Source organism: Crotalus tigris, unplaced genomic scaffold (genome assembly GCF_016545835.1).
Source record: "Crotalus tigris isolate CLP2741 ecotype Arizona unplaced genomic scaffold, ASM1654583v1 scf7180000023722.550826, whole genome shotgun sequence".
Taxonomy (NCBI): Eukaryota; Metazoa; Chordata; class Lepidosauria; order Squamata; family Viperidae; genus Crotalus; species Crotalus tigris.
Genome location: NW_024100140.1, coordinates 328,975 through 344,282, shown reverse-complemented (window position 1 = coordinate 344,282; position 15,308 = coordinate 328,975). Strand labels below are relative to the sequence as shown.

The window sequence follows — 15,308 nt, the reverse complement described above, 5'->3', positions numbered from 1 at the left end:
CATGCCTCACATGGGTCTTCATTTTTTGATTTCTCAGTTGAAAAGCATGCTATTTTAAGCAATTAACATCAGCTATGTGAACAAAGAATTTTAACACTGCAGTGTGGTTAAATAAAGCAGTGAAAACTATCCGTCTTCCAACAGTACTTCCTAAACTAAGTGAATACAGATACAATTATCAATTATTGTGTCAAGAATAATATATAGTATTAATTTACTCACAATATTTAGATGACTGATCTATTTTCCAGGCAGTATATAAAAAAACAAATTGGATGTTTCATATTTTATCACTTTTATTTTATACTGTGTGATATTCCATAATGAACTTCCTCTGTGATATCATAATCTTTGAAAAAATGAATGAATATCAAAAACGTACATCATTTTAGGGAACATCATAGGAACCATATTTGGTATTAGCTTGGAAAAGAAATGACATAGTACACATATTTATGTTAGAACAACATCACAAACATCTAGCCTTGAAATTATAGAATTAATAAAGTTTCAGGGTTATATAAAATTATTTAAAAATTGGCAGTATCAAACTTTAAGTCTCATCTTGTTTTACTTCTAAGCACAGGTATGTGCTTAAGCCAAAACATCTTCAGTAAATCCTTGTTATGAGGAGAAAATAAATTTCAGCACATGGAGATTTTCAGATAAGCTTAAAACAGGCTTTTGTAATTTCATCCAAATAGGCAAGATTTCCCCTTTGTTGTTGTGATTAGATATTCCATTTGTATGTGCCTGTTTGAATTTTCTCTGTTTAAAAAATTGTAAAACAACAGTTGTATGTAACAGGTGGCCAACAATTTTTAATTATATCTAGAATTACAATTAAATAAAACAGTTACAGAAAAAAGGATCATCAATCTCTTTAGAGCTGACTTTTTAAGATGTTTATGAGATATAATCGTGATAATAAATGCCCTAGATTTTGCAATTTTTCATAATTGGAACTGGTCTCATCTCATGATGTTATTTCATTTCCATTTGTGTCATATTATAATATGACTAACAAGCCCCTGAAATATGATAGTACAATATATATTTTTTTTACGTTACATTGCTTACAAAAATATAATTTCAAAATGATAAGCAAACATGTAAAGTAGCGCATGGATGATTGTTTCTAAAGATTACTTAGTATCTAATACTTACTTATCTGTCAAACCACCCACTCTATTTCTCTCTCAACAAATGATAGCAAAACTGACAGGAAGTGTAAGGGATGCAGTTTGATAACAAAAAGTCAGACAATAATGAAGCATTTTATTCAGTGAACATGTGGTGAAGAACAATGAAAATAATCTTGCAAATATGTTTTAATTTTAGCTATTGATCATTTGTAAAGCTTCATCAAGGCAGTCAACCCAGCTGGTTAAAAAAAGAAGCAAAACTACAGAGAAAAGACAGATGCTGTTTCTGAGCACAGCTTTCTGAAATAAACACAATACAGTACCAAAATAAAAATTATTCTGAAACAGTTCCAAACTTCACATAACAGCAGCTTAACAAGAGACTGCTTATTGTGCAATTCTTTCCCTCTTCTTTTCTCTTCCTTTTTTCTTTTTCAGATGCAGAGTACAAGTAGAGGTCAGTTTGTTTTGCATTTTAATAAACAGTATGATGGGAGGTAACAAATTAATTCATACAATAACACTCTTTGTTATTCTTATATAAGAAAATGGTTGCAATCTTTCATTATTATCTGCATCATCCCTTGACTTCTTCAGGACTATCAGTTTAATTTCCAGACTTCATACTTTATTCATAATTTTCAGATTAATTTCTTTTGATATTTTCATTTTTAAATGAAAATCTATGGGACTTCTTCGTATTCGAATGTCTTAATCTTTTTAATGTGTGAAGGCTCCCTGTTATTTGAAATGAACTTTGTACAATGACTATTATGAGAACTTGCTGAAAAGTTTGTTGCTTGGCACATCTGTCAAATTTCAGCATAATGATCAAAGATACAGTTCATATGAGAAGCTAATGAGAGTTTTTCATTCCCTTCTAAGGTATTTCTTTCCTCGAGGAAAAAAAAAGCTGTATCTGATCTTTAGAAATGTGCAGTCTCTGATTCCTTTTTAATATTTTTTCTTTGTACTATTTTGCATGAATTGCTGACAAGAACATTTCAGTTTACAGCTATACAGATCGTTTGTACCCCCCCTCCCCAAATAGACAGGAGCAAAAATGGGCTTTATTAAAATAGATATCTTATACATAGATAGGAAATTTATAAAGTTTTAGCTTGAGCTTAAATTCAAGTAGTTTCATAGATTATTTCATACACAGAAATTAAGATACAATAATGTGTTTTACTCCTCATTCTTGGATACGACATAAGCAAAGTAGATTGGGTTGAAACAGTAAGACATAGGTCTATTTGAGATCAGTGGATGAGATTGTAATCATTCGGAGTAAAATCCTAAATCAAAATATACCGACTAAAGAGGATGGAAGCATAAGTAATGGCTGTCATCTGAAATCTCTATTTTCATTTCAAAGTACTTGCTGCCAATTCATGATTTGCCAATCAGACTATGTCAGAACAACAGAGGGCAATGTCAGAAGTGCAAAAAATAAGTGCAAAAAAGTCCAGACATGGGAGGAGTCAAGTTATATTTGTCTGAAATGGTGTAGGGTTTCCTGCCTGAGGAGGGGGTTGGATTCGATAACCTCCAAGGTCCCTTCCAACATCATCATCATCATTATTATTATTATTATCGATCATCGCACAGTCAGCCAGATGTTCAGACTGGATTTGGCATTTTGTCTACCTATCGAGTCCTTACCCAGGACCTGGGATAGGCAGATGTGGATGTTTGTTATTATTATTATTATTATTATTATTATTATTATTATTATGGAACATTGCACAGTCAGCCAGATGTTCAGACTGGATTTGGCATTTTGTCTACCTATCGAGTCCTTACCCAGGACCTGGGATAGGCAGATGTGGATGTTTGATAGTATTACAGGTATTGTCACAGTTCCTAGTAAGGCCACCTTTTGCAATTGACTAATAGCGAATTTGTCAATGCCAATGGTGTTCAAATGATGCTCCAGTTGTTTTGGGATTGCACCCAAGGAGCCTATTACTATTGGTACTACCTTTGCTTGCTTTTGCCACAGTCTTTCTATTTCTATTTGTAGGTCTTTGTATTTTGTTATCTTCTCCAGTTCTTTCTCTTCTATTCTGCTGTCTCCAGGCACTGCCACGTCCACTATCCAGACTTTTTTGTCTTTCTTATCGACAATTGTTAAGTCTGGGGTGTTATGTTGCAGGTGCTTGTCTGTTTGAATTCTGAAGTCCCAGAGCAGTTTAATTTTATCATTTTCTATGACTTTCTCTATTTTATGATCCCACCAGTTTTTGCTTACAGGCAAATGATATTTTTTGCAGATCTTCCAATGCACCATTGTTGCTACTTTGTCATGCCGCTGCTTGTAATCAGTCTGTGCAATCTTCTTGCAACAGCTTACCAAGTGGTCCACTGTTTCTTCAGCTTCTTTGCATAGGCGGCACTTACTGTCTGTTGCTGTCTTCTCAATTTTGACTTTGTATGCATTTGTCCTTAAGGCTTGGTCTTGTGCAGCCAGAATTAGTCCCTCGGTCTCTTTCTTCAATTTTCCTGCTCTTAGCCATTGCCAGGTCTTGTTATTATCTGCTTTCCCAGCTATTTTTTTAATATATTGGCCATGTAGTGCTTTGTCTTCCCATGCCTCTATTCTGTTCTTCATTTGGTCTTTCTTGTAGGCCAGTTTGGTCTCTCCAGTAGTCAGTAAGCCTTCCTGATATACTAATTTCAGTGCATCTTCATCATTGTTCTTCAGATATTCTTCCAACGCCATTTTTTCTTCTTCAACCATCTGATGTACTTGTAGCATTCCACGCCCACCTATTTGCCTTGGTAGATAAAGTCTGTCAATGTCACTGCGTGGATGAAGGGCATGATTCATTGTCATTATTTTTCTGGTTTTCCTATCCATTGCTTTTAGTTCTGCTTGAGTCCAGTCCACTATTCCAGCTGTGTACCTAATGACTGGAATTGCCCAGGTGTTGATTGCCTTTATGGTATTTCCTCCATTGAGTTTGGACTTTAAGATCTTCTTCACTCTCTTGATGTATTCACCTCTAATCTTTTTCTTGACTTCAGTGTGCTTGATGTTGTCAGCTTGAAGGATACCCAAGTATTTGTAGTACTCTTCCTCATCCAGACTCTTAATGTTATTTTCGTGGGGCATCTTGATTCCTTCAATTTTCACTACTTTTCCTTGTTTGATAGTAAGTGTGGCACATTTGTCCAAGCCAAACTCCATAACAATATCTTGGCTATATATACGGACAGTGTTGAACAGCGATTCTATTTCAGATGATGTTTTTCCATACAGCTTCAGATCATCCATGTAAAGGAGATGGGGTAGTCTGGTAGATGTTTTTGATGTTTGATAGCCATGTCCTGAGTTATTCAGTATTGCTGACAGAGGAAACAGTGCAATAACAAATAATAATGGTGACAATGAATCTCCTTGAAACATTCCTCTCTTGATATTAACCTCTCCCAGTCTCTCATCATTGATCTGCAACTGTGTCTTCCATTGTGCCACCGATCTTTGCACAAATTTTGTGATGTTTCTACTGACTCCTGTTATTTCTAGGCACTTGATTATCCAGTCATGTGGCAGAGAGTCAAATGCCTTTTTGTAGTCAATCCATGCCACATTCAGGTTGGTCTTCCTTTTCTTGCAGTTTTCCAAGATCATTTTGTCTATTATTATTATTATTATTATTATTATTATTATTATTATTATTATTATTATTATTATTATATTACGTACAATTTTCAGTCAGACTCATGGGTTGTGGGAACAAAGAAGAGTCAACCTCTCTAAATATTTATTAACACGTTGAATCCTATGGGCATTCCACTCCAAATTTCTTCCCTTTGAATTCTGATCTGAGACCACTTTGAATTCATGTGGGCTACAAAATGTTACCTCTAGTAATTTAGAATTGAGCAGTCTGCATGTCTGAGCAGTAATGTGTGCACAGGGATTGCTTTTTAATGATAAATCTAGTTTGTACTTTCAGTTTGTAGATATGTCCATGAAGTTACCAGGTGCTGCTTTCAACTTGAAGACTTTTAAGTTTATCTTATCTTGCACCTATTTTAGTCTTGTTCACTGCTAAAATCCATTTGTCCTTGGTTTGCTCTTGTATTACAGCTGTGCAGTTTCAAGGTCTTTGTGAACCACAAAAAAGATTTGGAGGGCAGGTGCTGATTATGGACTGCTCATGATTTAAAGTTTCAGCAGCTTAGGTGATAATAAACAATGCCCTTTTACTGTTCCAGAAACAGTAATGTAGTATAACATATTGGATTTGTTGAGATTAATAAAGAATTTTAAAGATGTAATTCGTTACACAAGTTAATTTTGTATAGCAGAGAGCTAGCAGTTGGACCATTATCAGGCTTGCTTGTATGTTGTGTTGATAATTGTTATTGGTCACCTTGAGTGCAGAAGAAAAATGGAATAGGAGTATAATATGTGATATGTTTCAAAAATTGTCTGCTATCTCTCTCTAATAAGATAGCATGGAAAGATGACCTATACTACATACATGGAGCTCAACATAGAATCATAGAGCTGGAAAGGATCTTGGAGGTCTTCTAATCCAAAGCAAGAGTTGTTATTCCATCTCAGAAAAATAGTTGTCCAATCTTTTCTTGAAAGCACCAAGGATGATGCACTCACAACTCTGAAAGGCAAGCTGTTCCATTGACTTATTGTTCTAACTGTCAGGAAGTTTCTCTTTTGTTCCAAGTTGGATTTCTCTCTGGGTAGCTTCCACTCATTGCTTCATGTCCTGCCTCCAATTTTATTGTTTGTTTTGTGGGGGATGAGACTTTACTGGGTTTTCCTTTGCTATTGCTTTCATCTTCATTTCTTCATCCTCCTATTAAAAACATGAATACAAAATCCAATACAGTAATGTATCTGGCATTTGAAATAAATTTTGGGTTTGATACTCTCATTAGCTGCATTTTGGCACTTTTCATTGCATCACTCAGGCACCATGATTTAAAAGCCAACTACAGCTCATACAATTTGCATTTCCTAATATTGTGATAGGGAGATATTACAAGTTTTATTTTTGCTTCACAAAACAGATTACTACTAATAATATGGAAGAATAGTAGCTATTTAAATGGGTTAGTGCAATTATATTTGTCCAATAACACTCAGAGCTTGCTGTCCTTTGACCTTAGACCTTTCCTAGCCTACTAGAAACTGCCATTGGTGTACTTTAAGTATATTTGCATCCAAATTGATTTTTTTAAAAGTTTTCCAGTGTCTGCTGAGGGCATTGATTATATTGGCTCCATTAGCTGATTTTATAGTATTTGCTGAAGCATATAATAAATACTTTTTAAAGGCTGCCCTGTGAACTGAACACAACAGAGCTTGGAGGCTTTAGCCAATCATTTTTTCTTCCCATGAGAAAAGTCATAAATTCTTGTATATAGTGTATGTCAATATCATTTAAATATATTGTAGCGAGATCTCTTATTATACCGTACAATGCTTAACTAGTGTGTTAGAACTGCCACATAGCCCAGCAATGGGAAGACTTGTTTTTGTTCCCTAACCTGAGCTCCAGAGATTTTCAAAAGGTAAGTGCACTATTGGTAACTTGAGGTAAGGAGCAGAGGATGGGATCTAATAGGGGTGGGAAGCATGGTGGAAACCTTGGGAGACCCATATCAGGGCCTGCACCATATCTCCCGGGGCTTCCACTGGAGCCCTGAGGCACCCCAAACTCAGCTTAATGACCTACATGTTCATTTAATGACTACATCGGGGAGAGCTGGATGGAGGGTTGTAAATAATGTGACCACTTAATGGCCATCACAGTGTCTGACCATAAAGGGCAGGTTCAATTATTATCATGAGTCAAGGACTAGCTATGTACCATATTGAATAAAATCTTGACATTATTGGAAATAATAGTCTGTATACTATAACTTTTCTCAAAATTTTCTACATATTTCTAAATAAAATAATTTAGGTAAAGATTTTATTAATAACAGCTAAGTTTCTTTCTCCCCCTGCTTACTCCAAAGTACTTCAGTATAAAAATATCAATAAGAGAAGATATATTAGTAGTTTTATTAATAAAGGAGTATATTTGTAGCTCAGAGTTGAAGAGAGGTGTGTTCTCTGAGCTTGGTTGTTTTCTTGCAGATGTTTCATTACAACTAGGCAACATCATTAGTGCTACTACTATTAATGCTACTAACATCATTAGTACTATTGCTTACTATCATTAGTAGTAAGAAGTGGGGTTTGTTCTCAGTTTATATTCTAGTGGCTTGCCCTGGGGCAGTCTTAGAGATTCTTTGGTTGGGTTTTTGACTTAATTTAATTAAATTAAACATTAGAATGTAATGGCCATATTTGAATAGGTTCGTTGATCAATAACCAACAATTATAGGAGCTGTATGTGCCTGAGTATTTTAGGTTGTAGGATATACCAGCATACCAAACACTGAAAGCATGGGAAAGATAACATCATAATTCCCGATGAAGGCAATTTATCCACCCATCGCAAGGTCAGAGAGATGGAATGATGGAGAGAACAACTTGCCGACGAAACAACGGATTGACAACACATTCCATAGGTAGAACAGAAGAAGGGGGACGAGAAATGCACCTCACAGACGCCCTAAGTACATGCACCCCAATCCACCTCACAACGATAAGAGAAAGCGAGATAGAAGGATGCCACACCCTATTGGTGACCTCGCAATGGGTGCCCGTGAGCGATTGATAGTAGACCACCCCTTGGGAGCTTGCATGCGAGCAAGAAAGACAAGAGAGTTGTCAAATGGTGGAGCAGAACTAAATGTGTGCCTTGAGGCAACCTGGCGAGGGAGGCATGAGGCTCGTAATTGGTGGGAAAGAGGAAGGAGGATGAGAATGAGTGGCTGGAAGAAGATCCCCAACACACCCTGGTGCATCCCCCAAAAGGGACAGCGCTCCCAAACAGAAGAGCAGACATGGAGACACGCTTGCCGGAGGCTTGCTGGACGAACACCTGGACCCGCTTGGCAGGCCGGCCCGTGAACGCCTGCACACACGCAGGAGCGACAGGACAGAAGCAAGAAGACCGCGCTGAACACCCAGCCTGCTGACAGCTCCACAGGGGAAAAACAGACATGCCCCGAGATAGAAGCGAGGGGGGAGAACGAGCGAAAGTGCTCAGCACAATGTGACAGCTGGATGCATACGAGAGAAGGGATTGGGGGGAGGAAAGGGGAAAAGGGAACAGCAACTTGGAAACTACCAAGGGAGCAGCAAATGCATGCCCTTTAAAAACAAAACAATTAGAGACCTTGAGTGGACCAATGACCAAGTCGAAAAGCCGGGCGCAGAGCCGACCGGTAACATAAAGAGAACTCCCATTAACTTCCTTTTATGCTCTGACGATGTCGGCAGTGTTGGCTGACGAAAGCACTTGTATTAAACAGTTTTTAGTTTGATATTATCCTGGTTACTTACCGTAAATGCCGGCGTATAAGACGACTTCCACGAGCGCTGAAATCGGCGCCAAAGATGGGGGTCGTCTTATACGCCGAGTCGTCTTATACGGCGGAAATACTGGTAGTTTCCGGCGTATAAGACGACGTTCTAGGAATGCGGCCCGGCTATAAAGACGGGTCGTCTTATACGCCGGGTCGCCTAATACGGCGGCATATACGGTACTTCTATTGCATCACACACACACAAACACAAACACACACACACACACACACAGAGAGAGAGAGAGAGAGAGAGAGAGAGAGAGAGAGAGAGTATTAATTCTATACAGTAGATAATGTCTGAATCATGATTTGAAATGCAAACACAGTTAGAGCACATGGACCCTTGCAGTTAGAGCCACATTTTCCCCATTCAGTAATAGATGTAATAAAGAGGATCCCCTGAGATCATTGGAGAAAATCAGTAACAAATTTTAAAGACTTTTTGTACATTTTTAGTGTTCTTACCTCTCATGGATTCTGTTGTCATCCTTAAGCTTGCCTCAGCTTTGCCCCTTCTATTGCTACAATAGCTGCTTTGTATGCTCACACAAAGTGATATGGCAGTGATGTACTTTATGATGATTATCAGTTTTCTTCATTGATATCAACAGCAGATATTTTAAATCTCAGTGAAGTGCCAGGGTTCGGTTTATGGTTTTATAAATTGGGTTACTGAAAATGCCTCCATTTTCCATTTTTAAGATCAGCTTATGTCAATGGTGGCTATTGTATTTCACAATGTGGCTTTTTTTTTTTAGTTTTTTGTACTGAGAAAAAATATACTTGTAAATGGTTAAAATATTAATAATTGCAGAGAATAATTCAGATTTATTGATAAATCTACCTCCCCCCCCCACAGAGTTACCAAGTTCAGCAGTAATCAAGCTGTCTTCTTTACGTGATCTTCCACTTCAACTGCAAGACTTCTACTATCAGGGCTTCCGTTTGGCTGCTATCTATCCCTTTCTGCAGCCACCTAATAAGAATGAGAAGACACTTCAGGAGCAAATCTTCAGGGCTGTACTGATCAAGAAAATGGAAAGGTAAACTGACAAAGAGATTTCCTGCTGAACTTTGACCCAGGTCAGAAATTATAGCAGTATCATGTTACTATTATTGCACTAAGCATGAACATTTCTATAGTCTTACCATGCTTTGTGTGTTTAAGAATCTGTAGATTGGCAGCATTGTCTGAGGATAACAAGCTGAAAATGTATTTCATATTTGAGTCAGCCTTGGGCATAAAGTTAGGAAAAATTTCTTATATATTTGTGCTTCTTATTGTGACAGTGTTATTTAGTTAAGTGCAGCTGGAAAAAGCATTTTGCTCTTGAATATTTTCAGTGTGTTTTTAATGGTAGGCAATAATGAAATGAAAATATTTCATATTCATATTAATCGAAATCATCTTTCAATTAACAATTTTTCAATTCTGTATCTGCATAAATCTTTTTTTTAAATAGGAGAATGGGTTGTCTTTGATTTTTGTAAAAAGAATGAATGTTGATATATGCAATGTTGAGAGATCATGAGAACATTTGAAAAATTAAATTAGAGTTACGAAAAATTCAGTGAAACTTGAGAATTTGATAAACTATATTTTTAATACCAATGACTCAGGAAATCTTCCTCATATTTTTTTTTTTGATAAAAGATGCACATTTTGGCAATCTCAAGAATTAGTTTGTAGGGTGATAAATACAATCTGTATATCACCTGTGCTAGTAAAATAAAAATTATATATTTTATTGTTCTTTGAAGAAAAAGATGAAAATATTAAAAATAAAAACACTATCATATTTATGCTTGAAGCAGCAAGAACATATGTAGCCCACAAATGGAAGAAAAATTGCATGCCAACTTTAGACATTTGATATTATAAATATTTCAATGGAAAAATTGAGAAATATAGGATACTCTGATAGTTTCTGCATGTGTGGTAATATATGACAGCATTGGTTCACTCCAGGTACTGTTGGCAAACTGTATCATCTTTTGGGATCTTGGAGATGGGCATTTTCAATGGCTGTGCCTTATACGATATTTTTCTTTGCACTCAGAGAGAGTACTATCTGCCACTACCTAGAGAAGCAAGTGTCTTCACCACTAGACCATCACACCACTCTTTATATGCAGCCCACTATATATGTGGCCCACTAAAATTATTTTTTGCTGCTTTCCAATATTTTTTTAAAAGTCAGTAAATTTACCACTGCAAAATATTGCCACTATCAGGGAAACCTCAAAAAATTCCTTCATCTCCTGATCTTGCCACCAAGATCAGGAGATGAAGGAATATTGCCACCTACTATTAACCACCAAAGAGCTGATTAGCTTATCAGGCATTCCTTTGCGACTAGTAAATAATAATCCTTCACCAAAGCTAGAAACATACCGTAGTTAGAAAATATTTGTCCTCAGTAACATGCATTTATGGGTGAAAGATGAGTAAGCATTTTGAAGGGGAGGGCTTTTATTAATCTTTTATAAAAAATAATTCTAAACTTCAAATTTTGACTAGCTTTCACAGCCAGAAGATATTTCTAGTTTCACTAAGGCTTAGGTCATGGGTTGGCAACCTGCGGCTCCAGAGCCGCATGCGGCTCTTTCAGCCATCTCCTGCAGCTCCTAGTCCGCAGCCGTTTTTAAAGTAAACAGATCTTTATCACAACTGCTAATTAAATGGCACTTTGTTGGGCCAATGCCAATCCCAGCTCTTTCCCATTCTTGCCCTAAAAGTGCATCAGATACATTTGCTACCTCACAAACAACTTTCTTTGAGATCCTTCTCTTCGCCATGAAAATGTCATGTTGCTTCACAGGTGGGCTTCCTTGCTTCTGGAGAGGCGCATCAATTTAAAAAAAGAAAAGCCTGCATTCACAAGTTCGGTTTTGCAAGGTGCCACCCTGAAGGGTGACCAAGAAAAGAAGGGTGCAAAGAGCAGTTAGGGTCCTGCAGATAGTGGAAGAGCCCGGGAACTTGCAGTAGGCCAGGAGAAGGGAGTGAGCACCCAGCCACTCCACCGCGCAAAGATGCCCAGCCCAAGAGAGAGCGCCGGGGGTGATGACAGCGCCTCCTCCTCCAAAGGGGCATCTCCCAGCTCCGAGAGGCAGAGGCAAGCCGCTCCGCTTCGCCTGAGGCTTACTTTCGCTTTCCAAAGCAGCCTCAGCATCACCTGGTCAGCGCGCTTGCTCGGGAGGAGCTCAGCCTGGATCAGCTGGTGGGCAGGTTGCGCGTCCTCCTAGCTGGCCGCTCTTCTCCCGCCGCCCCAGTTGGCATGCTTGCAGATTCCCCCAATCAATCAATCAATCAATCAATACAGCCAATTTTAAAGGTTGTCCAGATAAAAGGGAGAAAAGAAGCTGGGCTGGAGCATCCTGGAAAGGCGAGCAGGCAGCACTTCTGCACGGGCTGGTTGGGCTTTTGGCAGGTTTCGGCTGCAATTAAGGCAGGGCGAGGTTTTTGGCTTAGAGGAGGCTGAGGGGGGAGCTGCTTGTGGAGGCATGTGTCTGCTCACATAAGTGTGAATGTGTTTCTTTTGCAGGGAGGCTGCTTTGCTGAAGGTTATATCTTCCTTCGTTTTCCTTCCTTCCTTTTCTTTCTGTTTTCTTTCTTTCTCTTTTTTCCTTCCTTCCTTCCTTCCTTCCTTCCTTCCTTCCTTCCTTCCTTCCTTCCTTCCTTCCTTCCTTCCTTCTTCCTTTCTTGTCTTCCTTCCTTCCCTCCTTCTTTCTTCTCTCTCTCTCAATAAGCAAACAATCTGGGCTCTGACTGGCTGCTCCGTGCTTCCTCCTCCTCCTTCTCCCCCCCCCCACACATGTAAACTGCATGTAAAAATCCCACAAGATCTACCAGCAGTGTTTTTGCTCCTAAGTCAGCCTATGTCTTTGCACACGCACAGACTTAAAGGGAGGCTTCCAAACCTGATACGCATACACATGTGGATGTCTGCAACTGGTTGTTGCAAAAAATAGGGGGAAAGGGGGGAAAGGGGGTGTGACTATTTAAAGACTCCCACTTTTCCTTTCCTTCTTCCTCTTTGGCAGTGTTGACTTCTGCTCCTCCAATCCTGGCTGCTTCTCATGGTCCCTGCCTGCCAGCTGCTGCATTTGACTTTTCTTTCATTTGCTTGGTGGACTGGGGATAGAGGCGCTCCCCCGCTTCTTTCCATTCCTGCCACAGTGATTTCTGAGAGTGGGGAGCAGCTGCCTGCTGGGCAAGCCCCAAAAGCTTTCTTCCTCTCCCCAATCTTGCCTTTCTTGCTCGCCCTCTGATATAAGTGTGTGCTGGGTTTCCTCAGCCTCCCCCCCTCCCCATTTTATTTTAATCTCACCACCACCTCCATCTTTTGCAAAGTTGACATTCTGGGGACTCGGACCTTGCTCGCTCCCAGAGTCATTTAGCGAAGCCTGAAGGAGAGGCTGCCAGCTCCCACCTCCCGCGGAGCAGAACTGCTGCTTCCTCGCCCTCCCAGCGAAAGAACCTAAGAGAGCTGGAAGACGTCCTTTCTTCCACTATCCGCTTCTCATCCTCTCTTTTCCAAGCACACCTTCCAGAAACCAGTTGGTTGAGATTGCAAACCCTCTCCATATTCCCCCTGGCTCTGTGAATTCCAGCTGAGTTTTCCTCCATCCGTCAGCCAAAGAGGAGGAATGGAGCATCCCTCCCAGAGCGAGCCAGAAGTTTCAACTCTGGCCTCCTGCAGCAGGCTGAGATAGGTGAGCCCAAGTGGCCATCTGCTGCCGCCTCGGAAGATTTGCCGCAGCAGCTCCTTCTCCCCGTTGGCCTCATCCTCCATTCCTTGGAACCTTCGTGCCAAAAGGCGGAAAGAAGAAAGTCCCAGAGAGGGAGAGTGTGGGGCTGGGAGAGAGCAGTCTTTTCTGAGGGGAGGAGAAGCCAGGATGGCAGAGCCATCCATACCAGAGCCGGATGGGGGCAGGGCCAGTGCATGTCTCATCTTAGGCTCCATTCTTCAATCAAGCCCACTGTTCCCTGCATGCGCATCTGCGTGCGCATATTTTGCGGCTCCCAGTTTTTTCTTTTGTGAGGGAAACAGGTCCAAGTGGCTCTTTCAGTGTTTCAGGTTGCCGATTCCTGGCTTGACAATATGGCTTGACAATATGGCTACCAAGAGCAGAACATTCATATTCAAACTCTTATTAAATTACACAGCCTGTAACCTATGTAGACATAGGTGTTTAGATGTTTTTAGATGATATATTACCAAAGTAGAAGAAACACACAAGATAATATCTGCAGTAATAACAATACAAAAGGAGGTTTGGATGGACAGATTTCTGATTTATTTTCTTTATATAAAAAAATTAAATAGAAATCCTTTGTTTTCACTTGAGATGGTTTTCACAGGAAAACCTGTCATTGATAGCAGTTACATGTATGGCTATGGGTTACAAATATGGCTTCTTAGGTTCCTGCTTCGGCATACATATTTTCTAATGAAACAATGATTGAGATAGGAAGATCATTTTATTATTATTTATTTATTCAGAACATTCTGAGTAAAAAGGATTCCTCTCATTCAAAGAGGGAACCGCAATCCTCAGCTTTCAGTCCCTCTTATAGTTAACAGATCAAAGAAAATGCAAGAGAAAAGTTGATTGTATAAGACAAAAGTAACCCTCCTTTTGATAGAAAATCAGTTACATGGAATCAAACATGTTACATATTTGCAGCCCATAATATCACACATGCTCATTTAAATGAATTTTGATAAAAATGGGCATAAAATTTAGGATGTTAATGAGGAAAAAAGTCATGAAGAGACAAATCAAATATCAATTATCGCTAACAATCTCTCTTTTATCAGAAGATAAATTCCAGGTGTCCTATCCTGACCTGTGGAACAAAGACAGTTTTTTAATCTTGTAATTTAACAACGTTAGAAGTTATCAGTCAAACTATTAACATCATTTAAAAAAAAAATAAAAAGAAATCAAAATAAAATACAAAATACCTATGTTAGTCAGCAAGTACAACAGTATTACAAAGCCTATGTTGGTACTACAAAGTCCATCCTGTGTAGCCCTCATTTCATCAGCCATTTTTATAGTTATCTGTGGAAGTAAAGCATTTTGCATCTTGTATTATTAGGATTTTCTGCAATATAGAATGAAGTATTTTCAGTTAAATTGCTTGATTAGGAAACCTTTTAGCCAACAGTATACAGTTTTAAAAGCTGTAAAATTGTATGCAGTGATAGACAAGTTATAAATTAGATGATAATAAAACATGTTTAATTCCAACATTTTATTGAAGAGCTTATAGTTAGTGAAGGTGTTTGTTTGATGTAACTAAAAACCAAGATTATTGGAGGCTCAGGTGTACGTGCAAATTCATTAAACAGCAATTTTATGTCCTTTAAATGTAGTTAAGTTTGCTTACTATGCTCTAAAAGGCTTTTATCCTTCATCTGTCTGCCACACAGCACAACTTGTTTTTAAACTACTCCATATAGGGCGCAGTTTGTATTTAACAGTGTCCCTGTGTTCCTATGGCCCTCTTTGTATCTATAGCTCATTTTTCATCTATCACCATCTATAATTCCATATAAGAACAGGAATCATTTGCTGTTTTTTTAAACAGAGAAATGTACATGTGTAATGTAACACTTGAAATAATATGTGCTGACATTAGTATTTTAGTTCTTGTTCTAATTTCATTTTAATCTGACAGATGAACATTTA

The 15,308-nt window shown here is 38.6% G+C and overlaps 1 protein-coding gene across 2 annotated transcripts in view; it reads left to right on the top strand.

The window, feature by feature from the left end:
- Positions 1-15,308, top strand: part of RFTN1 (raftlin, lipid raft linker 1) — a 118,454-nt gene that overhangs the window by 38,448 nt on the left and 64,698 nt on the right. For both annotated transcript variants that reach the window (XM_039321231.1, XM_039321232.1), the window contains exon 3: positions 9,466-9,649. In XM_039321231.1, coding sequence (XP_039177165.1) covers positions 9,466-9,649 — 184 coding nt within the window. The remainder of the gene's footprint in view (positions 1-9,465; positions 9,650-15,308) is intronic.